Source organism: Ranitomeya variabilis, chromosome 2 (assembly GCF_051348905.1).
Source record: "Ranitomeya variabilis isolate aRanVar5 chromosome 2, aRanVar5.hap1, whole genome shotgun sequence".
Classification (NCBI taxonomy): domain Eukaryota; kingdom Metazoa; phylum Chordata; class Amphibia; order Anura; family Dendrobatidae; genus Ranitomeya; species Ranitomeya variabilis.
The window spans coordinates 476,324,898-476,348,759 of NC_135233.1; the positions used below are offsets into that span (position 1 = coordinate 476,324,898).

Genomic DNA, 23,862 nt, shown 5'->3' on the forward strand with positions numbered 1-23,862 from the left:
CTTCTGGCACCAACAACCATGCCACGTTCAAAGGCACTCAAATCACCTTTCTTCCCCATACTGATGCTCGGTTTGAACTGCAGGAGATTGTCTTGACCATGTCTACATGCCTAAATGCACTGAGTTGCCGCCATGTGATTGGCTGATTAGAAATTAAGTGTTAACAAGAAGTTGGACAGGTGTACCTAATAAAGTGGCCGGTGAGTGTATATATATATATGTGTATATATATATATATATATATATATATATATATATATATATATATGGAAACATATTAGACATTAAAAATATATTAATATCCTTATAAAGCAAACGTTGTTTCATCCAATATGGGTATTATTTTTCCAACCCCACAGAAGGAGTCCTGACACTGCGATCTAAACCACCCACTGAGAAGGAGTTCATAGACTGCTATCAGAAGATGAAGCTGGCCTTTAACCTGTTGGTAAGGAACCACATTTAATTATTTGATAGTTCATTATCACACTTTGACCACTTCTTATGACATTTAGGGGTCAATACAGCGAAGTGTTTACACCAGAAAACTGTCATAAATCTCTTTGAATAGTCTCGATTGTTTTGCGCTAATGCGAAGTTGCGCTACAAATTACATCTTTTGGAGTTTTCATGACACTTTCAACCAGCTCTGCCAAAATGCGTGTGGGGTGTGGCCATGCTTCCCCCCATCAAATTCTTCAAAAGCGGCAGTGTTTCTTATGCCAGAAATGTTACTCAAGTCTTAGACTGGAGTAATGTTTCTGGCGAGGCGCACACGGAGGTGCACGTCACTGATAAAATGCACTAAATTTATTGAAGTGGCATGCATCTCTTAATTCAGCACATGTTCTTCCTGCACGACCCTCATTAATGTTGGTACTCAGTCTTAATGGATCGCAGCCTTAGTATACAGATCTCATACATAAAGAACTGTAAAAATTGCCCCAAGTGTCCTAACCATGGACTAATGTAGAAAGTCCAAAACAGAAAGTTGTGGAAAGGTAAAAGTTGCAATTGGACCCAAAGTCCCCTGCTTCAAGATACCAGTATTACAAAAGAGAAATAGAAAAACACAGGATGCTCTATAGTGTAAAACACAACAGTGTGTCACACATATGGAGACAAACGTGCTGGAGGTAATGATCAATTATATGAGATGTGCGCCTACCCAGCACAACATCGTAGGATATAGAAGAATCAGCTCCGCTCTTGGCGTATACATGGTCATGCTGGGTCATTTTTAAACACACAATGAACATTGCAAAAACAAAACCCAAAAAGCATTTTTTTTCTCTATTTCACCCCACTTGGACTTGCTTTTATACCAATTTCCAATACATTGTATGGTAAAAAATGAATGGTGTCATTCAAAATGACAACTAGTCCTGCAAATAAGCAAATAAGCCCACGTATGGCCATGTCAAAGGAGCATTAAAAATTATATATAGCTATTGGAAGAAGGGTAGAAAAACAAACTAGCAAAAACGGAAAATCAATGGTCATGATGCGCGTTAAGAGAAAGTTTTATCGTGTAAGATATTTACTGTAAGGAACGTACAGGGGTTGGACAAAATAATGGAAACACCTGACGTTTTGGCATCATAATCTTCGAACATGTGATAAACATGCAAACCGTGACATATGGTAATGTTTTGTAGTTGATTATTTGTGTTATGGGATATGTGTATGTAAATTAACTGTTTGTTTTGCTTAATTGTAAGAACATTGATGAGAACCTGATACCAATGGTAGACCTCTCTGATTTTCAAAGAGGCCATATTGTTGGTGCTCATATGGCAGGCGCTAGTGTAACAGAAAGTGCCGGAATGCTTGGCGTGTCAAGAGGTACTGTCTCCAAAGTAATGACTGCGTTTGAAAGAGAAGGAAAAACATCCGCAGCAAAGCACAGGTCCGGCTGAAAGTCAAAGTTGACTGAGAGAGACCGTCGGACTCTAAAGCGAATTGTGAGAGAGGATCGCAAGACCACGGCTCCGAAAATAACTGCTGAGCTCAATGAACACCTAAAGAACCCAGTTTCCACGAAAACTGTTCGTCGGAGCTGCACAAATCTGGATTCCACGGAAGAATCGCAATTAGAAAACCGCTGCTCTCTATGAAAAATGTTTCCAAGCATTTAGAGTGGTGTAGAAACCCCCAGAATTGGTCCCTTGAGCAGTGGAAACGTGTGATATTCTCAGACGAATCATCGTTTACCCTATTTCCGACCTGTGGCCGAGTGTACGTTTGGAGACAGCCAAAAGAAGCATTCCATCCAGACTGCCTTCTCCCAACCGTAAAACATGGCGGAGGTTCTGTGATGATCTGGGGTGCTATTTCGTGGAGATCCGCCGGGCCAATGATATCCCTTTATGGAAGAATTAAGAGCCGAGATTATTTAGGCATTTTGGGCGACCAAGTGCATCCAATGGTTCAAGCACTTTCAGGATGATAATGCACCAATTCATACAGCTAGAATCGTTAAAGCATGGCACGAGGAACATTCTAATGAAGTTGAGCATCTCATCTGGCCCCCACAATCCCCAGACCTCAACTTTATTGAGCATTTATGGTCGATTTTAGAGATTCAAGTTAGACGTCGATTTCCGCCGCCATCGTCGCTCAAAGAACTGGAGGGTGTTTTAACTGTAGAATGGGCTAAAATTCCTTTGGAAACAATTCACACCTTGTATGAATCCATACCTCGGAGAATTGAGGCTGTACTCGCCGCAAAAGGTGGACCTACAGCATATTACACTAACTTTTGTTGATGTTTCCATTATTTTGTCCAACCCCTGTATCTCCTAATGTAGGTAGATACACAAAACTTTACAATTGTAAACTAGAAAATCTTCATATCCGTATCATTTTGCTCTTCAAGACAACTTACATTAAGAAAAACTTATTCCTTTTCAGGCCAAGTTACAGAAACATATTCAGAACCCAAGTTCAGCTGAACTGGTCCACTTTCTCTTTAATCCACTGGAAATGGTAATTGCTTTTTATCACTGGCTTATAATAATAACTCCATGACTTTTATATATACACCCTTCAATACTGTTTGTCCATGGCTTTACATTTTCATTTTAGTCCAAGGCTAAATTATATATGCATTGTTCACCTAGCTATTGATGAAAAAAATTGGCGGGCAGTAGCACACATTTGTTTTTATGAAATAATGCACATTTTTTCAGTGTTTAGACCTAAAGAAGAAGTAATTGAAAAATAGCTGAAATTAGACGTTGGTAAAAAAAAGTTGCTATTTTTTGCAAGCAAAAAAAATCTAAATGAAAGAGGGGAGGAAGACTGGGAACCTTGTTTATGACTAAATGAGTCAAATATTGCACCTTGCAATCAGAATAATTTTGGCTCAACGTAATATTATTCAATGAATAACAATAGTAGAAGCTAAATAATAGTCAGAAGCTAGCCAAGCTACATGGACCACCAAAGCTTTCAGCCCCGAAACAAAAAAGCTACAGAATGTATACATAGATCTGAGCATAAGGATCAAGCAACCGGATCTAAAAGATGTGCATCGTCTTAACATGCTGCAATCTGCTTGATGTGGTGTCTTGTAGATAGTAGAAAGCTCTGGAGGACCTGATTTAGGAAGAGCTATTACCTGTCCCCTCCTGTCCAAAGAAGCCACCGACTTCCTGAGGGGTCATCTAACTCCAAAAGAAATGAAACTCTGGGAGTCCATGGGAGAGAGGTGGACTAAGCCAAGGTAAATGAGCATCATTTTAATATTTTAACTATGTTATCCCATTTTTGACATTGATATCTGTTTTCAGTGAGAGTAAATAATTTTTCTATTTAACCTTTCAGGTCAGAATGGCCAAGGGAACCTATAATTCCGCAATACATACCCAAATTCAATAGTGGATGGCTACCTCCAATAGAAATCTTCCTAGGAGCACCTTGGGAGCTAGAAATCATACACCCACCAGAGTCTAAACTCATCGTCCTAGACGAGGTATGTGAATTATTTATTATTCTAAATCATTTTTCGTGCTTTTTAAAACAAAAATCCGCTCACATCTTAGTCAAAGGACCAAATTTGCTCATATAACTAGGAAAGAAGTACGTAGTTGGTATTACCACCACTAAAATAGAGATAGGTGCCAGCAGATTTTCAACACTACAACTTCATGTGATTGAGAAGTGAAATTAGTTCTAACCAAAGGTAAGATTGAAACTTCTAGAAAGCGATTTAGAAAAGCAGTTAGTTACTTAGTCCTACTTATTGCCATCCTTCCTAGTGTCCTCCTCACCAACTATGTAGACAAAGTAGAAGTTTTACCTTAGAGCTAAAGTCTCAAAAAGCATTTTTGATCTTTAAACATCAACTAGACTATTTTTTTGAAGGTACATAACTCATTGACAAGGGAAATGGCAAAGGGAGTTGTATATTCCTAGGTGGAATAACAAAGGAATGGCACAATACAGATAAGAAAACATGTAGCAGCTTTGCCTTTCCATAAAAAAACACAAATATTTACTAAAAGAGAGAAGTCAGGAAAGCGAAAAGGTCTCCAGCTACACTGGAAATATTTCCAAAGCCATTGTTTTGGCAGTCCGTTATAATTAATTATTTTCTTTTTTTGTATCCACCAAAGCCAATGGAAAACCTTGGACCAAGGAACAATGTAAGATATTTATTTATTTTCTATTTCATTATGTTGCCATCTCAATTGTTTATAAAAACAGATATGATGATGCTGTAATATCTTCATACTGTCTTTCAGTTTCCTCCTCCCAACGGTAATCCTTACAGGACACCATCATTCAAACAGCAGCCCCTTCCTACAGAAATAAAACCAGAATATGGCACAAGCCCGAAACTCACAACGTGAGTGGTGATAATTTGTTGTCTATGCCAACCAATCTTATGCATGGATCCATAGATAAATACTGACTCATATCAGTGGCGCAAAGCAAATGTTTTGTGCCCCCCAACTTGTGGACCCCTAGCTCTCCTTGGGTCCGACAAGCACATGTATTGGATTTTAAGAAAAAAATTATGATGTAATTATTGTTTGCCCTTCGATTCTCTAGTTTTGTTTTTTGCTAAAATCCGGCATAAAATGTCAAAAGTAAATAGTTACATTACATATCTTATTTCATAAAGTTTTAAGTTATTACATTCCTGGTGTGATATTTATTGAAATTTTATTACATTATCACAAACTATTACAACAGAACTGCTGGACTGCACAGGGGCCCATATACTGTTCTTGCAAAGGGGCCCATTTCTGTCTGAGTCCGCCAATTGCATTAACTGTTTTGCTTGTCATCTTGGTTGATGCTAATGCAGACGATGAAAAACCCATTGCAAATGTTGTGATCTGCATAGACCGTGCCGGATGGGAGCTCTAAGGAGAAGTACGGCTTCTTGGCACCACTCACTTGACAATGGGGGAAAAGATGGTCCAAGTTTTGCATTCCCAAATTCTTTGGCACCTGAGGAACCGCCTCTGTGACCTCCCTTCCATCCCTTAAAATATATAAATTGTTAAAATTGCAGCAAACAATAAGTGTACCCCTTATAATAATAATAATAATAATAATTTTATTTATATAGCGCCAACATATTCCGCAGCGCTTTACAACTTATAGAGGGGACTTATACAGACAACAGACATTACAGCATAACAGAAATCACAGTTCAAAACAGATACCAGGAGGAATGAGGGCCCTGCTCGCAAGCTTACAAACTATGAGGAAAAGGGGAGACACGAGAGGTGGATGGTAACAATTGCTTTAGTTATTTGGACCAGCCATAGTGTAAGGCTCGGGTGTTCATGTAAAGCTGCATGAACCAGTTAACTGCCTAAGTATGTAACAGTACAGACACAGAGGCTATTAACTGCATAAAGTGTATGAGAACATGATGGAGGAACGTGATTATGTTGTTGTTTTTTATTAATAGGCCACACAGGGATAATTAGGTTAATGCTTATGTATTTCTCTATAAACAGTTATGATGCACCAGTGCCGGCACAGCCACAGAAATGCGCCAAAATTCGCTATGATTTCACCGCTCGAAATGCCACTGAGCTTTCAGTGCTGAGAGATGAAGTCTTGGAGGTAAGCATTGCCTATAATCAAAAGTTTCAATAAAACAAATAATAAAAAAAATCAAAATTAGTTCCATCGAGAATCCACATTTCTTAGAACGTGAATTCTTATTTTGTAGATTCTGGAGGACAATAAGCAGTGGTGGAAGTTAAGAAACAGGATTGGGCAGGAGGGGTATGTCCCATATAATATCCTAGATGTCGTGTCTACTGATGAAACGGATCAGTTGGACGGTCACAGTGTAAGTCCACCACTACAAAATACATTTATTAATCATACACCATTTACCAAAACACTTTTACAGTCTTTTAGAAATCTAAATTCAGATGCCTATCCAACAAGGACTGGCCACCAAATAATACCAAATTGTGATGAAGGTGAAAGCTCATAATTGTTATTACTCTGTTGCCTCATTGGGGGACACAGGACCATGGGTGTTATGCTGCTGTCCACTAGGAGGCGACACTATGCATAATCTGAAAAAGATTAACCGTGGCTCCTCCTCTGCAGTATACACCCCTGGACGGCGTCAGCCTTCTCCAGTTTTTGCTTAGTGTCGCATAGGAGGCACACCTAAGATTTTTTACTCAGATTTTTTCCGACGGATTACAGATGAAGAATAGTGGGTCTCCTGTGAGACTCCCGGCATGGCTCCTTCCTCGGCCCCCTATTACGGGGTGCCCGGTTGAAGTAGAGATGGCTATTCCACATGCCGCTCCTTCCCCAGTCCCTCGTGTGCTGGTTCGAAGTCGAGACCCCCCCCTCCTTCCCCAATTCCTTTTGGTTTCTGGGTTGAGGTCGAGGCGAGGATAAAGCCCCCTGAAGGTGACAACAGCACCCTCCCTAATCCCCCTCTGGCGGCATTAGGTTGAGACACCTCAGGTAGGGCCTGTACAGGCAGCATTCTACAGCTCCCAGCAATGGGCCAGCACACTGCGCCTGCATCCAGGGACCCCAGCCCAGCTGCGGGCTCCTGATGGGGCCGGGGGGAGTGCAGGCAGTCATGGAACATACAGACACAGGGCTCTCTGCACCCCTGTCTCTGCGGCAGCACCAGCTTTATACTGCCTCAGGGGGACCCCTCACAGGGCCCCCCTCCCGCTTACAGCCCCACCGCTATCCTGCCTTTAAATCCAGGGGGTCTGGTTCAGATCCGACCCCCCCGGACTTCCGCGCCGGCCTGGAGCCTTTCTGGGCATCAGGCATCTAATTTAGGCCCCGGCTTCGGCCTAGCTGTAGCCGCCGCCTCCTCTCCGCCCCCGGCCCACCCCCGGATGACAAATATGACACTGCACAGTGTCATAAAGGGGGTGGATCGAGACAGAAAGGGCGCGTTTTTACACAGCTTTGCCGCCTTTTTCTCAGCTCTCCGCCCCCTTCTCCCCCTGCCTCTTCTCCTCGGTGGCCATTTCTACTGCAGCAAGGATTAACCCTGCATCTCCCGGTCAGCAGGACCAAGCCAGCCAGTCTCCGGGGGGCACAAAACTGTGGATCTTCGGCGCTGGACCTAGGGGCATACTGGTGGGGTAAGATCACAGCTGGGTTGTTTTACTCGGCTGTGAATCCATATTACCTATAAGGCTCCCCTATAGGTTTCTCTACCCCTGTAAGGTCCTCTGCAGCCAGCCCTTCTGCACTCTGTGCACTATGCCGGGCTCAAGGTCCAAGAGAACCAGGCAGGACTGCTATTATGCATTCTATACAGCCTGCTGGACCGCTCTCCCCAGTGGCACGTAACGCGCTGCCAGGACTGCATCCAGACTACTGCGTCAGAGCCCCAAGAAGCCCCTGCCAATGCCTCTGTGTCTAATGCCACGCCGGAATGGGTCACTCAGAGGTCGCAATCTATGACGCAGGACAACCAAACCTCCACATTGCTTCAGGCTCTGCAGAGTCATGCCTCGGCTATGACCGCTACTCAGCAAAGGGAGAGCTTGACTCAGGAACAGAACGACCTGGCACATCCACATCTAGGTCAGGACGCAAGAAGACCCATAGGTCAAGTCCATCTGCGTCATCCCATAGCACACGGTCATCCCCTTCTAGGGAGAGACACCGTAGTTCCAAGTCATCTAGACCGTCCCCTTCCAGGGGCAGACAATGCAGATCTCCGCAGTCCCCGACCAGAGAAGGCCTCCTCCCCAGCTCACCCAGCAGGGGACGCCTCAGTGATACACAGGATTCGGAAGGCATCTGTGACTCCGACTCAGACAGGGAAACGGAGGGGTCCCTGATCCCAATCCCCCCTAGCAATACAGCGCTAGTCGAGGACATAATCTCTTCCATCCATCGGGTGCTGGACATTTCTAATCTGCCACCAGAGGATTTCCTTTGAAGGACATCTGAAGCCGCCTAAGGTTTTCTCTAACCACCCAGAGTTTAAAGCAATCCTTATAGAGCAGCTCTCACAGCCTGAGAAAAAATTCGCTAATCGCAAATATCTGGAGGCAAGGTACCCTTTCCCACAGAAGGACACCAAGGAGTGGACAGATCCACCCGAAGTGGATCCCCCAGTCTTTAGACTAGCAGCACAGACTCTCCTTTCACTGCCAGATAGCTCAACCCTCAGGGACGCAGCAGAGCGGCAGTTAGAACGCATGGCTCGTTCAATTTTCGAGGCGGCAGGGGCCTCCCTGGCTCCCGCATTCGCTTCAGTTTGGGCAGCCAAGGCCATACTGGCTTGGGCCAAAAATTTACAAGCTGGCCTCCAAGCATCTGCTCCTGAGCTGTCGGACCAAGTGGTTCAAATAGCAGTTGTAGCAGTTTACATGATTCATGCAGCTCTGTATTCAGCAAGGGGCGTAGCGGGGATAGCATCAAATGCCATCACGATTCGGCGTATCCTCTGGCTGCGGAATGGAAAGCGGACGCAGCCTCAAAGAAGTCCCTCACGCACCTCTCTGTTGTGAAATTGGATTTTGGGCTCCCCCGGTGGCCACTGGTGGAATTGAACTTGTGTGCATCATCCCCTCTGTTCACCTGTTCCCATCAGGATGTGGGAGTCGCTATTTAACCTTGCTCCTCTGTCACTTCCATGCCGGTCAACATTGTAATCAGAAGCCTTTCTGTGCATGTTCCTGCTACCAGACAACTTCCAGCTAAGTCGGACTTTTGTCCTTGTTTGTTTTTTGCATTTTGTTCCAGTTCACAGCTGCAGTTTCGTTTCTGTGTCTGGAAAGCTCTTGTGATCTGAAATTGCCACTCTGATGTTATGAGTTAATACTAGAGTCTTAAAGTAATTTCAGGATGGTGTATTGATAGGGTTTTCAGCTGACCATGAAAGTACCCTTTCTGTCTTCCTGCTATCTAGTAAGCGGACCTCGATTTTGCTAAACCTATTTTCATACTACGTTTGTCATTTTCATCTTAAATCACCGCCAATATATGTGGGGGCCTCTGTCTGCCTTTCGGGGAAATTTCTCTAGAGGTGAGCCAGGACTATATTTTCCTCTGCCAGGATTAGTTAGTCCTCCGGCCGGCGCTGGGCGTCTAGGGATAAAACGCAGGCTACGCTACCCGGCTACTGTTAGTTGTGCGGCAGGTTTAGTTCATGGTCAGTTTAAGTTTCCATCCTTCCAAGAGCTAGTTCCTATGTATGCTGGGCTATGTTCTCTTGCCATTGAGAACCATAACAGTTTGACCGGCCCACAAAGGGTTAAATTAATTGGCAGAGAAAGGAGAGAAAAAAGAAGTCTGCTGAAAAATTTTTTTTTTTTTTTTTTTTTTCCTTCAGTTCTGAGTGTGCTTTCAATTGAATCACTTGCAAGTCTGCCTATATTGCAGCCTTCCTCTCTCTCTCTCCTTCTAATCCTGGAATGGCTCTGTGTTCACCTGTTTAAAATGGATATTCAGAGTTTAGCTGCAGGTTTGAATAATCTCACCACGAAAGTTCAAAATTTACAAGATTTTGTTGTTCATGTTCCTATATCTGAACCTAGAATTCCTTTGCCTGAATTTTTCTCGGGGAATAGATCTTGCTTTCAAAATTTCAAAAATAATTGCAAGTTGTTTTTGTCCCTGAAATCTCGCTCTGCTGGAGATCCTGCTCAGCAGGTCAGGATTGTGATTTCCTTGCTCCGGGGCGACCCTCAAGATTGGGCTTTTGCATTGGCTCCAGGGGATCCTGCGTTGCTCAATGTGGATGCGTTTTTTCTGGCCTTGGGGTTGCTTTATGAGGAACCTCATTTAGAGCTTCAGGCGGAAAAAGCCTTGATGTCCCTATCTCAGGGGCAAGATGAAGTTGAAATATACTGCCAAAAATTCCGTAAATGGTCTGTGCTTACTCAGTGGAATGAGTGCGCCCTGGCGGCGAATTTCAGAGAGGGTCTCTCTGATGCCGTTAAGGATGTTATGGTGGGGTTCCCTGTGCCTGCGGGTCTGAATGAGTCCATGACAATGGCTATCCAGATCGATAGACGTCTGCGGGAGCGCAAACCTGTGCACCATTTGGCGGTGTCTACTGAGAAGACGCCAGAGAATATGCAATGTGATAGAATTCTGTCCAGAAGCGAACGGCAGAATTTTAGACGAAAAAATGGGATGTGCTTTTATTGTGGTGATTCAACTCATGTTATATCAGCATGCTCTAAGCGTACTAAGAAGCTTGATAAGTCAGTTTCAATTGGCACTTTTCAGTCTAAGTTTATTCTATCTGTGACCCTGATTTGTTCTTTATCATCTATTACCGCGGATGCCTATGTCGACTCTGGCGCCGCTTTGAGTCTTATGGATTGGTCCTTTGCCAAACGCTGTGGGTATGATTTAGAGCCTCTTGAAACTCCTATACCTCTGAAGGGGATTGACTCCACCCCATTGGCTAGTAATAAACCACAATACTGGACACAAGTAACTATGCGAATTAATCCGGATCATCAGGAGATTATTCGCTTTCTTGTGCTGTATAATCTACATGATGTGTTGGTGCTTGGATTGCCATGGCTGCAATCTCATAACCCAGTCCTCGACTGGAACGCTATGTCTGTGTTAAGCTGGGGATGTAAGGGGATGCATGGGGACGTACCTTTGGTTTCCATTTCGTCATCTATTCCCTCTGAGATTCCTGAATTCTTGTCTGACTATCGTGACGTTTTTGAAGAACCTAAGCTTGGTTCATTACCTCCGCACCGGGAGTGCGATTGTGCCATAGATTTGATTCCGGGTAGTAAATACCCTAAGGGTCGTTTACTTAATCTGTCTGTGCCTGAACATGCTGCTATGCGAGAATATATAAAGGAGTCCTTGGAAAAGGGACATATTCGTCCTTCGTCATCTCCCTTAGGAGCCGGTTTTTTCTTTGTGTCTAAGAAAGATGGCTCTTTGAGGCCGTGTATTGATTATCGGCTTTTGAATAAAATCACGGTTAAATATCAATATCCGTTGCCACTGCTGACTGATTTGTTTGCTCGCATAAAAGGGGCCAAGTGGTTCTCTAAGATAGATCTCCGTGGGGCGTATAATTTGGTGCGAATTAAGCAGGGGGATGAGTGGAAAACCGCATTTAATACGCCCGAGGGCCACTTTGAGTATTTGGTGATGCCTTTTGGCCTTTCAAATGCCCCTTCAGTCTTTCAGTCCTTTATGCATGACATTTTCCGTGATTATTTGGATAAATTTATGATCGTGTATCTGGATGATATTCTGATTTTTTCGGATGACTGGGACTCTCATGTCCAGCAGGTCAGGAGGGTTTTTCAGGTTTTGCGGTCTAATTCCTTGTGTGTGAAGGGTTCTAAGTGCGTTTTTGGGGTTCAAAAGATTTCCTTCTTGGGATACATTTTTTCCCCCTCTTCCATCGAGATGGATCCTGTCAAGGTTCGGGCTATTTGTGATTGGACGCAACCCTCTTCTCTTAAGAGTCTTCAGAAATTTTTGGGCTTTGCTAACTTTTATCGTCGATTTATTGCTGGTTTTTCTGATGTTGTTAAACCATTGACTGATTTGACTAAGAAGGGTGCTGATGTTGCTGATTGGTCCCCTGCTGCTGTGGAGGCCTTTCGGGAGCTTAAGCGCCGCTTTTCTTCCGCCCCTGTGTTGCGTCAGCCTGATGTTGCTCTTCCTTTTCAGGTTGAGGTCGACGCTTCTGAAATCGGAGCTGGGGCGGTTTTGTCGCAAAGAAGTTCCGACTGCTCCGTGATGAAACCTTGTGCTTTTTTTTCTCGTAAATTTTCGCCCGCCGAGCGGAATTATGATATTGGGAATCGGGAGCTTTTGGCCATGAAGTGGGCTTTTGAGGAGTGGCGTCATTGGCTTGAGGGGGCTAGACATCAGGTGGTGGTATTGACCGACCACAAAAATTTAATTTATCTTGAGTCCGCCAGACGCCTGAATCCTAGACAGGCGCGCTGGTCGTTGTTTTTCTCTCGGTTTAATTTTGTGGTGTCATACCTACCGGGTTCTAAGAATGTTAAGGCGGATGCCCTTTCTAGGAGTTTTGAGCCTGACTCCCCTGGTAATTCTGAACCTACAGGTATCCTTAAGGATGGAGTGATATTGTCTGCCGTTTCTCCAGACCTGCGGCGGGCCTTGCAGGATTTTCAGGCGGATAGACCTGATCGTTGCCCACCTGGTAGACTGTTTGTTCCTGATGATTGGACCAGTAAAGTCATTTCTGAGGTTCATTCTTCTGCGTTGGCAGGTCATCCTGGAATCTTTGGTACCAGGGATTTGGTGGCAAGGTCCTTCTGGTGGCCTTCCCTGTCACGAGATGTACGAGGCTTTGTGCAGTCTTGTGACGTTTGTGCTCGGGCCAAGCCTTGTTGTTCTCGGGCTAGTGGATTGTTGTTGCCCTTGCCTATCCCGAAGAGGCCTTGGACGCACATCTCGATGGATTTTATTTCGGATCTTCCTGTTTCTCAGAAGATGTCTGTCATCTGGGTGGTGTGTGACCGTTTCTCTAAGATGGTCCATTTGGTTCCCCTGCCTAAGTTGCCTTCTTCTTCCGAGTTGGTTCCTCTGTTTTTTCAAAATGTGGTTCGTTTGCATGGTATTCCGGAGAATATCGTTTCTGACAGAGGAACCCAATTCGTGTCTAGATTTTGGCGGGCATTCTGTGCTAGGATGGGCATAGATTTGTGTTGTGAATTTGGATTCTGGGCTCCCCCGGTGGCTACTGGTGGAATTGAACTGGTGTCCTCATCTTCTCTGTTCACCTGTTCCCATCAAGATGTGGGAGTCGCTATATAACCTTGCTGCTCTGTTAGTTGCTTGCCGGTCAACAATGTTATCAGAAGCCTCTCTGTGCTTGTTCCTGCTCCTAGACAACTACTAGATAAGTTGGACTCTTGTCCATGTTTGTTTTTGCATTTTTGTTCCAGTTCACAGCTGTAGTTTCGTTACTGTGTCTGGAAAGCTCTTGTGAACAGGAATTGCCACTCTGGTGTTATGAGTTAATGCCAGAGTTTTAAAGTAATTTCTGGATGGTGTTTTGATAGGGTTTTCAGCTGACCATGAAAGTGTCCTTTCTGTCTTCTGCTATGTAGTAAGTGGACCTCAAATTTGCTAAACCTATTTTCATACTACGTTTGTTGTTTCATCTTAACTCACCGCCAATACATGTGGGGGGCCTCTGTCTCCTTTCGGGGTATTTCTCTAGAGGTGAGCTAGGACTAATATTTTCCTCTGCTAGCTTTATTTAGTCCTCCGGCTGGTGCTGGGCATCTAGAATCAACGTAGGCATGCTACCCGGCCACTGCTAGTTGTGCGGTAGGTTTAGTTCATGGTCAGCTCAGTTCCCATCTTCCAAGAGCTAGTTCCTGTATATGCTGATGCTATGTTCTCTTGCCATTGAGATCATGACAGTTTGACCGGACGACTAAAGGGTTAAAATCCTTGGCTGAGAAAGGAGAGAAATAAGAAGTCTGCTGAGATTTTTTTTTTTTTTTTTTGTCCTCTTGAGTGTGCTCTTAATTGGACCTCTTGCCAGTCTGTCTATGCTGCAGCCTTTTTTTTTTTTTCTCTTTCTCTCCTTCTAATCTTTGAATGGCTCTGTGTCCACCTGTTTGTAATGGATCTTCAGAGTGTAACTGCAGGTTTGAATAATCTCGCCACGAAAGTACAAAATTTGCAGGATTTTGTTTGTCATGCACCTGTATCTGAGCCGAGAATTCCCTTGCCGGAATTTTTCTCGGGGAATAGATCCGGGTTTCAGAATTTTCGAAATAATTGCAAATTATTTTTGTCCCTGAAATCTCGCTCTGCCGGAGACCCTGCACAGCAGGTCAGGATTGTGATTTCCTTGCTCCGGGGCGACCCTCAAGATTGGGCTTTTGCATTGGCACCAGGGGATCCTGCGTTGCTCAATGTGGATGCGTTTTTTCTGGCCTTGGGGTTGCTTTATGACGAACCTCATTTGGAGCTTCAGGCAGAAAAAACTTTGATGTCCCTATCTCAGGGGCAAGATGAAGCGGAAATTTACTGCCAAAGATTCCGTAAATGGTCTGTGCTTACTCAGTGGAATGAGTGCGCCCTGGCGGCGACTTTCAGAGAGGGTCTCTCTGATGCCATTAAGGATGTTATGGTGGGGTTCCCTGTGCCTGCGGGTCTGAATGAGTCCATGACAATGGCTATTCAGATCGATAGGCGTTTGCGGGAGCGCAAACCAGTGCACCATCTGGCGGTGTCCACTGAGAAGTCGCCAGAGAGTATGCAGTGTGATAGAATTCTGTCCCGAAGCGAGCGGCAGAATTTTAGACGGAAAAATGGGTTGTGTTTCTATTGTGGTGATTCTACTCATGTTATATCAGCATGCTCTAAGCGCACTAAAAAGCTTGGTAAATCTGTTTCCATTTGCACCTTACCGTCTAAGTTTATTCTATCTGTGACCCTGATTTGCTCCTTGTCATCTATTACCACGGACGCCTATGTCGACTCTGGCGCCGCATTGAGTCTTATGGATTGGTCCTTTGCCAAACGCTGTGGGTATGATTTAGAGCCTTTGGAGACTCCTATTCCTCTGAAGGGGATTGACTCCACCCCATTGGCTAATAATAAACCACAATACTGGACACAAGTAACTATGCGTATTAATCCGGATCACCAGGAGATTATTCGCTTTCTGGTGCTGTATAATCTACATGATGATTTGGTGCTAGGATTGCCTTGGCTGCAATCTCACAACCCAGTCCTCGACTGGAGAGCTATGTCTGTGTTGAGCTGGGGATGTAAGGGGGCTCATGGGGATGTACCTGTGGTTTCCATTTCATCATCTATTCCCTCTGAAATTCCTGAGTTCCTGTCTGACTATCGTGACGTCTTTGAAGAATCCAAGCTTGGTTCGTTACCTCCGCACCGAGAGTGCGATTGTGCCATAGATTTAATCCCAGGTAGTAAATACCCAAAGGGTCGTTTATTTAATCTGTCTGTGCCTGAACATGCTGCTATGCGAGAATATATAAAGGAGTCCTTGGAAAAGGGACATATTCGTCCATCGTCATCTCCCTTAGGAGCCGGTTTTTTCTTTGTGTCAAAAAAAGACGGCTCTTTGAGACCATGTATTGATTATCGGCTTTTGAATAAAATCACTGTTAAATATCAATACCCATTGCCGTTGCTGACTGATTTGTTTGCTCGCATAAAGGGGGCCAAGTGGTTCTCTAAGATTGACCTTCGTGGGGCGTATAATTTGGTGCGAATCAGGCAGGGGGATGAGTGGAAAACCGCATTTAATACGCCCGAGGGCCACTTTGAGTATTTAGTGATGCCTTTTGGTCTTTCAAATGCTCCGTCAGTTTTCCAGTCCTTTATGCATGATATTTTTCGCGATTATTTGGATAAATTTATGATTGTGTATCTGGATGATATTCTGATTTTTTCGGATGACTGGGACTCTCATGTCCAGCAAGTCAGGAGGGTTTTTCAGGTTTTGCGGTCTAATTCTTTGTGTGTGAAGGGTTCTAAGTGTGTTTTTGGGGTACAGAGGATTTCCTTTTTGGGATATATTTTTTCCCCCTCTTCCATTGAAATGGATCCTGTCAAGGTTCAAGCTATTTGTGATTGGACGCAGCCCTCTTCTCTTAAGAGTCTTCAGAAATTTTTGGGCTTTGCTAACTTTTATCGTCGATTTATTGCTGGTTTTTCGGATATTGCTAAGCCATTGACCGATTTGACTAAGAAGGGTGCTGATGTTGCTGATTGGTCCCCTGATGCTGTGGAGGCCTTTCGGGAGCTTAAGCGCCGTTTTTCCTCTGCACCTGTGTTGCGTCAGCCTGATGTTGCTCTACCTTTTCAGGTTGAGGTCGACGCTTCTGAGATCGGAGCTGGGGCAGTGTTGTCGCAGAAAAGTTCTGACTGCTCCGTGATGAGGCCTTGTGCCTTCTTTTCCCGTAAATTTTCGCCCGCTGAGCGGAATTATGATGTTGGGAATCGGGAGCTTTTGGCCATGAAGTGGGCTTTTGAGGAGTGGCGCCATTGGCTTGAGGGGGCCAGACATCAGGTGGTGGTATTGACTGACCACAAAAATTTGATTTATCTTGAGACCGCCAGGCGCCTGAATCCTAGACAGGCGCGCTGGTCATTATTTTTCTCTCGGTTTAATTTTGTGGTGTCATACCTACCGGGTTCTAAGAATGTTAAGGCGGATGCCCTTTCTAGGAGTTTTGAGCCTGACTCGCCTGGTAACTCTGAGCCCACAGGTATCCTTAAGGATGGAGTGGTATTGTCAGCCGTTTCTCCAGACCTGCGGCGGGCCTTGCAGGAGTTTCAGGCGGATAGACCTGATCGTTGCCCACCTGATAAACTGTTTGTTCCTGATGATTGGACCAGTAGAGTCATCTCTGAGGTTCATTCTTCTGCGTTGGCAGGTCATCCTGGCATTTTTGGTACCAGGGATTTGGTGGCAAGGTCCTTCTGGTGGCCTTCCCTGTCACGAGATGTGCGAGGCTTTGTGCAGTCTTGTGACGTTTGTGCTCGGGCCAAGCCTTGTTGTTCTCGGGCTAGTGGATTATTGTTGCCCTTGCCTATTCCTAAGAGGCCTTGGACGCACATCTCGATGGATTTTATTTCAGATCTGCCTGTTTCACAGAAGATGTCTGTCATCTGGGTGGTGTGTGACCGTTTTTCTAAGATGGTCCATTTGGTTCCTCTGCCCAAGTTGCCTTCTTCTTCCGAGTTGGTTCCTCTGTTTTTTCAAAATGTTGTTCGTTTGCATGGTATTCCTGAGAATATCGTTTCTGACAGAGGGACCCAATTCGTGTCTAGATTTTGGCGGGCATTCTGTGCTAGGATGGGCATAGATTTGTCTTTTTCGTCCGCTTTCCATCCTCAGACGAATGGCCAGACCGAGCGGATTAATCAGACCCTGGAGACATATCTGAGGTGTTTTGTGTCTGCTGACCAGGATGATTGGGTTGCTTTTTTGCCATTGGCGGAGTTCGCTCTCAATAATCGGGCCAGCTCTGCCACTTTGGTGTCCCCGTTTTTCTGTAATTCGGGGTTTCATCCTCGATTTTCCTCTGGTCAGGTGGAATCTTCGGATTGTCCTGGAGTGGATGCTGTGGTGGAGAGATTGCATCAGATCTGGGGGCAGGTGGTGGACAATTTGAGGTTGTCCCAGGAGAAGACTCAGCTTTTTGCCAACCGCCACCGTCGTGTTGGTCCTCGGCTTTGTGTTGGGGATTTGGTGTGGTTGTCTTCTCGTTTTGTCCCTATGAGGGTCTCTTCTCCTAAGTTTAAGCCTCGGTTCATCGGCCCGTATAAGATATTGGAGATTCTTAACCCTGTTTCCTTCCGTTTGGACCTCCCTGCATCCTTTTCTATTCATAACGTTTTTCATCGGTCATTATTGCGCAGGTATGAGGTACCGGTTGTGCCTTCCGTTGAGCCTCCTGCTCCGGTGTTGGTTGAGGGTGAGTTGGAGTACGTTGTGGAGAAAATCTTAGACTCTCGTGTTTCCAGACGGAGACTCCAGTATCTGGTCAAGTGGAAGGGATACGGCCAGGAGGATAATTCTTGGGTGAATGCATCTGATGTTCATGCCTCTGATCTGGTTCGTGCCTTTCATAGGGCCCATCCTGATCGCCCTGGTGGTTCTGGTGAGGGTTCGGTGCCCCCTCCTTGAGGGGGGGGTACTGTTGTGAATTTGGATTCTGGGCTCCCCCGGTGGCTACTGGTGGAATTGAACTGGTGTCCTCATCTTCTCTGTTCACCTGTTCCCATCAAGATGTGGGAGTCGCTATATAACCTTGCTGCTCTGTTAGTTGCTTGCCGGTCAACAATGTTATCAGAAGCCTCTCTGTGCTTGTTCCTGCTCCTAGACAACTACTAGATAAGTTGGACTCTTGTCCATGTTTGTTTTTGCATTTTTGTTCCAGTTCACAGCTGTAGTTTCGTTACTGTGTCTGGAAAGCTCTTGTGAACAGGAATTGCCACTCTGGTGTTATGAGTTAATGCCAGAGTTTTAAAGTAATTTCTGGATGGTGTTTTGATAGGGTTTTCAGCTGACCATGAAAGTGTCCTTTCTGTCTTCTGCTATGTAGTAAGTGGACCTCAAATTTGCTAAACCTATTTTCATACTACGTTTGTTGTTTCATCTTAACTCACCGCCAATACATGTGGGGGGCCTCTGTCTCCTTTCGGGGTATTTCTCTAGAGGTGAGCTAGGACTAATATTTTCCTCTGCTAGCTTTATTTAGTCCTCCGGCTGGTGCTGGGCATCTAGAATCAACGTAGGCATGCTACCCGGCCACTGCTAGTTGTGCGGTAGGTTTAGTTCATGGTCAGCTCAGTTCCCATCTTCCAAGAGCTAGTTCCTGTATATGCTGATGCTATGTTCTCTTGCCATTGAGATCATGACAGTTTGACCGGACGACTAAAGGGTTAAAATCCTTGGCTGAGAAAGGAGAGAAATAAGAAGTCTGCTGAGATTTTTTTTTTTTTTTTTTGTCCTCTTGAGTGTGCTCTTAATTGGACCTCTTGCCAGTCTGTCTATGCTGCAGCCTTTTTTTTTTTTTCTCTTTCTCTCCTTCTAATCTTTGAATGGCTCTGTGTCCACCTGTTTGTAATGGATCTTCAGAGTGTAACTGCAGGTTTGAATAATCTCGCCACGAAAGTACAAAATTTGCAGGATTTTGTTTGTCATGCACCTGTATCTGAGCCGAGAATTCCCTTGCCGGAATTTTTCTCGGGGAATAGATCCGGGTTTCAGAATTTTCGAAATAATTGCAAATTATTTTTGTCCCTGAAATCTCGCTCTGCCGGAGACCCTGCACAGCAGGTCAGGATTGTGATTTCCTTGCTCCGGGGCGACCCTCAAGATTGGGCTTTTGCATTGGCACCAGGGGATCCTGCGTTGCTCAATGTGGATGCGTTTTTTCTGGCCTTGGGGTTGCTTTATGACGAACCTCATTTGGAGCTTCAGGCAGAAAAAACTTTGATGTCCCTATCTCAGGGGCAAGATGAAGCGGAAATTTACTGCCAAAGATTCCGTAAATGGTCTGTGCTTACTCAGTGGAATGAGTGCGCCCTGGCGGCGACTTTCAGAGAGGGTCTCTCTGATGCCATTAAGGATGTTATGGTGGGGTTCCCTGTGCCTGCGGGTCTGAATGAGTCCATGACAATGGCTATTCAGATCGATAGGCGTTTGCGGGAGCGCAAACCAGTGCACCATCTGGCGGTGTCCACTGAGAAGTCGCCAGAGAGTATGCAGTGTGATAGAATTCTGTCCCGAAGCGAGCGGCAGAATTTTAGACGGAAAAATGGGTTGTGTTTCTATTGTGGTGATTCTACTCATGTTATATCAGCATGCTCTAAGCGCACTAAAAAGCTTGGTAAATCTGTTTCCATTTGCACCTTACCGTCTAAGTTTATTCTATCTGTGACCCTGATTTGCTCCTTGTCATCTATTACCACGGACGCCTATGTCGACTCTGGCGCCGCATTGAGTCTTATGGATTGGTCCTTTGCCAAACGCTGTGGGTATGATTTAGAGCCTTTGGAGACTCCTATTCCTCTGAAGGGGATTGACTCCACCCCATTGGCTAATAATAAACCACAATACTGGACACAAGTAACTATGCGTATTAATCCGGATCACCAGGAGATTATTCGCTTTCTGGTGCTGTATAATCTACATGATGATTTGGTGCTAGGATTGCCTTGGCTGCAATCTCACAACCCAGTCCTCGACTGGAGAGCTATGTCTGTGTTGAGCTGGGGATGTAAGGGGGCTCATGGGGATGTACCTGTGGTTTCCATTTCATCATCTATTCCCTCTGAAATTCCTGAGTTCCTGTCTGACTATCGTGACGTCTTTGAAGAATCCAAGCTTGGTTCGTTACCTCCGCACCGAGAGTGCGATTGTGCCATAGATTTAATCCCAGGTAGTAAATACCCAAAGGGTCGTTTATTTAATCTGTCTGTGCCTGAACATGCTGCTATGCGAGAATATATAAAGGAGTCCTTGGAAAAGGGACATATTCGTCCATCGTCATCTCCCTTAGGAGCCGGTTTTTTCTTTGTGTCAAAAAAAGACGGCTCTTTGAGACCATGTATTGATTATCGGCTTTTGAATAAAATCACTGTTAAATATCAATACCCATTGCCGTTGCTGACTGATTTGTTTGCTCGCATAAAGGGGGCCAAGTGGTTCTCTAAGATTGACCTTCGTGGGGCGTATAATTTGGTGCGAATCAGGCAGGGGGATGAGTGGAAAACCGCATTTAATACGCCCGAGGGCCACTTTGAGTATTTAGTGATGCCTTTTGGTCTTTCAAATGCTCCGTCAGTTTTCCAGTCCTTTATGCATGATATTTTTCGCGATTATTTGGATAAATTTATGATTGTGTATCTGGATGATATTCTGATTTTTTCGGATGACTGGGACTCTCATGTCCAGCAAGTCAGGAGGGTTTTTCAGGTTTTGCGGTCTAATTCTTTGTGTGTGAAGGGTTCTAAGTGTGTTTTTGGGGTACAGAGGATTTCCTTTTTGGGATATATTTTTTCCCCCTCTTCCATTGAAATGGATCCTGTCAAGGTTCAAGCTATTTGTGATTGGACGCAGCCCTCTTCTCTTAAGAGTCTTCAGAAATTTTTGGGCTTTGCTAACTTTTATCGTCGATTTATTGCTGGTTTTTCGGATATTGCTAAGCCATTGACCGATTTGACTAAGAAGGGTGCTGATGTTGCTGATTGGTCCCCTGATGCTGTGGAGGCCTTTCGGGAGCTTAAGCGCCGTTTTTCCTCTGCACCTGTGTTGCGTCAGCCTGATGTTGCTCTACCTTTTCAGGTTGAGGTCGACGCTTCTGAGATCGGAGCTGGGGCAGTGTTGTCGCAGAAAAGTTCTGACTGCTCCGTGATGAGGCCTTGTGCCTTCTTTTCCCGTAAATTTTCGCCCGCTGAGCGGAATTATGATGTTGGGAATCGGGAGCTTTTGGCCATGAAGTGGGCTTTTGAGGAGTGGCGCCATTGGCTTGAGGGGGCCAGACATCAGGTGGTGGTATTGACTGACCACAAAAATTTGATTTATCTTGAGACCGCCAGGCGCCTGAATCCTAGACAGGCGCGCTGGTCATTATTTTTCTCTCGGTTTAATTTTGTGGTGTCATACCTACCGGGTTCTAAGAATGTTAAGGCGGATGCCCTTTCTAGGAGTTTTGAGCCTGACTCGCCTGGTAACTCTGAGCCCACAGGTATCCTTAAGGATGGAGTGGTATTGTCAGCCGTTTCTCCAGACCTGCGGCGGGCCTTGCAGGAGTTTCAGGCGGATAGACCTGATCGTTGCCCACCTGATAAACTGTTTGTTCCTGATGATTGGACCAGTAGAGTCATCTCTGAGGTTCATTCTTCTGCGTTGGCAGGTCATCCTGGCATTTTTGGTACCAGGGATTTGGTGGCAAGGTCCTTCTGGTGGCCTTCCCTGTCACGAGATGTGCGAGGCTTTGTGCAGTCTTGTGACGTTTGTGCTCGGGCCAAGCCTTGTTGTTCTCGGGCTAGTGGATTATTGTTGCCCTTGCCTATTCCTAAGAGGCCTTGGACGCACATCTCGATGGATTTTATTTCAGATCTGCCTGTTTCACAGAAGATGTCTGTCATCTGGGTGGTGTGTGACCGTTTTTCTAAGATGGTCCATTTGGTTCCTCTGCCCAAGTTGCCTTCTTCTTCCGAGTTGGTTCCTCTGTTTTTTCAAAATGTTGTTCGTTTGCATGGTATTCCTGAGAATATCGTTTCTGACAGAGGGACCCAATTCGTGTCTAGATTTTGGCGGGCATTCTGTGCTAGGATGGGCATAGATTTGTCTTTTTCGTCCGCTTTCCATCCTCAGACGAATGGCCAGACCGAGCGGATTAATCAGACCCTGGAGACATATCTGAGGTGTTTTGTGTCTGCTGACCAGGATGATTGGGTTGCTTTTTTGCCATTGGCGGAGTTCGCTCTCAATAATCGGGCCAGCTCTGCCACTTTGGTGTCCCCGTTTTTCTGTAATTCGGGGTTTCATCCTCGATTTTCCTCTGGTCAGGTGGAATCTTCGGATTGTCCTGGAGTGGATGCTGTGGTGGAGAGATTGCATCAGATCTGGGGGCAGGTGGTGGACAATTTGAGGTTGTCCCAGGAGAAGACTCAGCTTTTTGCCAACCGCCACCGTCGTGTTGGTCCTCGGCTTTGTGTTGGGGATTTGGTGTGGTTGTCTTCTCGTTTTGTCCCTATGAGGGTCTCTTCTCCTAAGTTTAAGCCTCGGTTCATCGGCCCGTATAAGATATTGGAGATTCTTAACCCTGTTTCCTTCCGTTTGGACCTCCCTGCATCCTTTTCTATTCATAACGTTTTTCATCGGTCATTATTGCGCAGGTATGAGGTACCGGTTGTGCCTTCCGTTGAGCCTCCTGCTCCGGTGTTGGTTGAGGGTGAGTTGGAGTACGTTGTGGAGAAAATCTTAGACTCTCGTGTTTCCAGACGGAGACTCCAGTATCTGGTCAAGTGGAAGGGATACGGCCAGGAGGATAATTCTTGGGTGAATGCATCTGATGTTCATGCCTCTGATCTGGTTCGTGCCTTTCATAGGGCCCATCCTGATCGCCCTGGTGGTTCTGGTGAGGGTTCGGTGCCCCCTCCTTGAGGGGGGGGTACTGTTGTGAATTTGGATTCTGGGCTCCCCCGGTGGCTACTGGTGGAATTGAACTGGTGTCCTCATCTTCTCTGTTCACCTGTTCCCATCAAGATGTGGGAGTCGCTATATAACCTTGCTGCTCTGTTAGTTGCTTGCCGGTCAACAATGTTATCAGAAGCCTCTCTGTGCTTGTTCCTGCTCCTAGACAACTACTAGATAAGTTGGACTCTTGTCCATGTTTGTTTTTGCATTTTTGTTCCAGTTCACAGCTGTAGTTTCGTTACTGTGTCTGGAAAGCTCTTGTGAACAGGAATTGCCACTCTGGTGTTATGAGTTAATGCCAGAGTTTTAAAGTAATTTCTGGATGGTGTTTTGATAGGGTTTTCAGCTGACCATGAAAGTGTCCTTTCTGTCTTCTGCTATGTAGTAAGTGGACCTCAAATTTGCTAAACCTATTTTCATACTACGTTTGTTGTTTCATCTTAACTCACCGCCAATACATGTGGGGGGCCTCTGTCTCCTTTCGGGGTATTTCTCTAGAGGTGAGCTAGGACTAATATTTTCCTCTGCTAGCTTTATTTAGTCCTCCGGCTGGTGCTGGGCATCTAGAATCAACGTAGGCATGCTACCCGGCCACTGCTAGTTGTGCGGTAGGTTTAGTTCATGGTCAGCTCAGTTCCCATCTTCCAAGAGCTAGTTCCTGTATATGCTGATGCTATGTTCTCTTGCCATTGAGATCATGACAG

The 23,862-nt window shown here is 45.3% G+C and overlaps 1 protein-coding gene across 3 annotated transcripts in view; it reads left to right on the forward strand.

Annotated features, from left to right (window-relative positions):
- Positions 1–23,862, forward strand: part of EPS8L2 (EPS8 signaling adaptor L2) — a 238,811-nt gene that overhangs the window by 195,654 nt on the left and 19,295 nt on the right. For all 3 annotated transcript variants that reach the window (XM_077287807.1, XM_077287808.1, XM_077287809.1), the window contains 8 exons: positions 360–448; positions 2,914–2,988; positions 3,579–3,727; positions 3,829–3,976; positions 4,620–4,649; positions 4,749–4,852; positions 5,982–6,090; positions 6,200–6,322. In XM_077287807.1, coding sequence (XP_077143922.1) covers positions 360–448; positions 2,914–2,988; positions 3,579–3,727; positions 3,829–3,976; positions 4,620–4,649; positions 4,749–4,852; positions 5,982–6,090; positions 6,200–6,322 — 827 coding nt within the window. The remainder of the gene's footprint in view (positions 1–359; positions 449–2,913; positions 2,989–3,578; positions 3,728–3,828; positions 3,977–4,619; positions 4,650–4,748; positions 4,853–5,981; positions 6,091–6,199; positions 6,323–23,862) is intronic.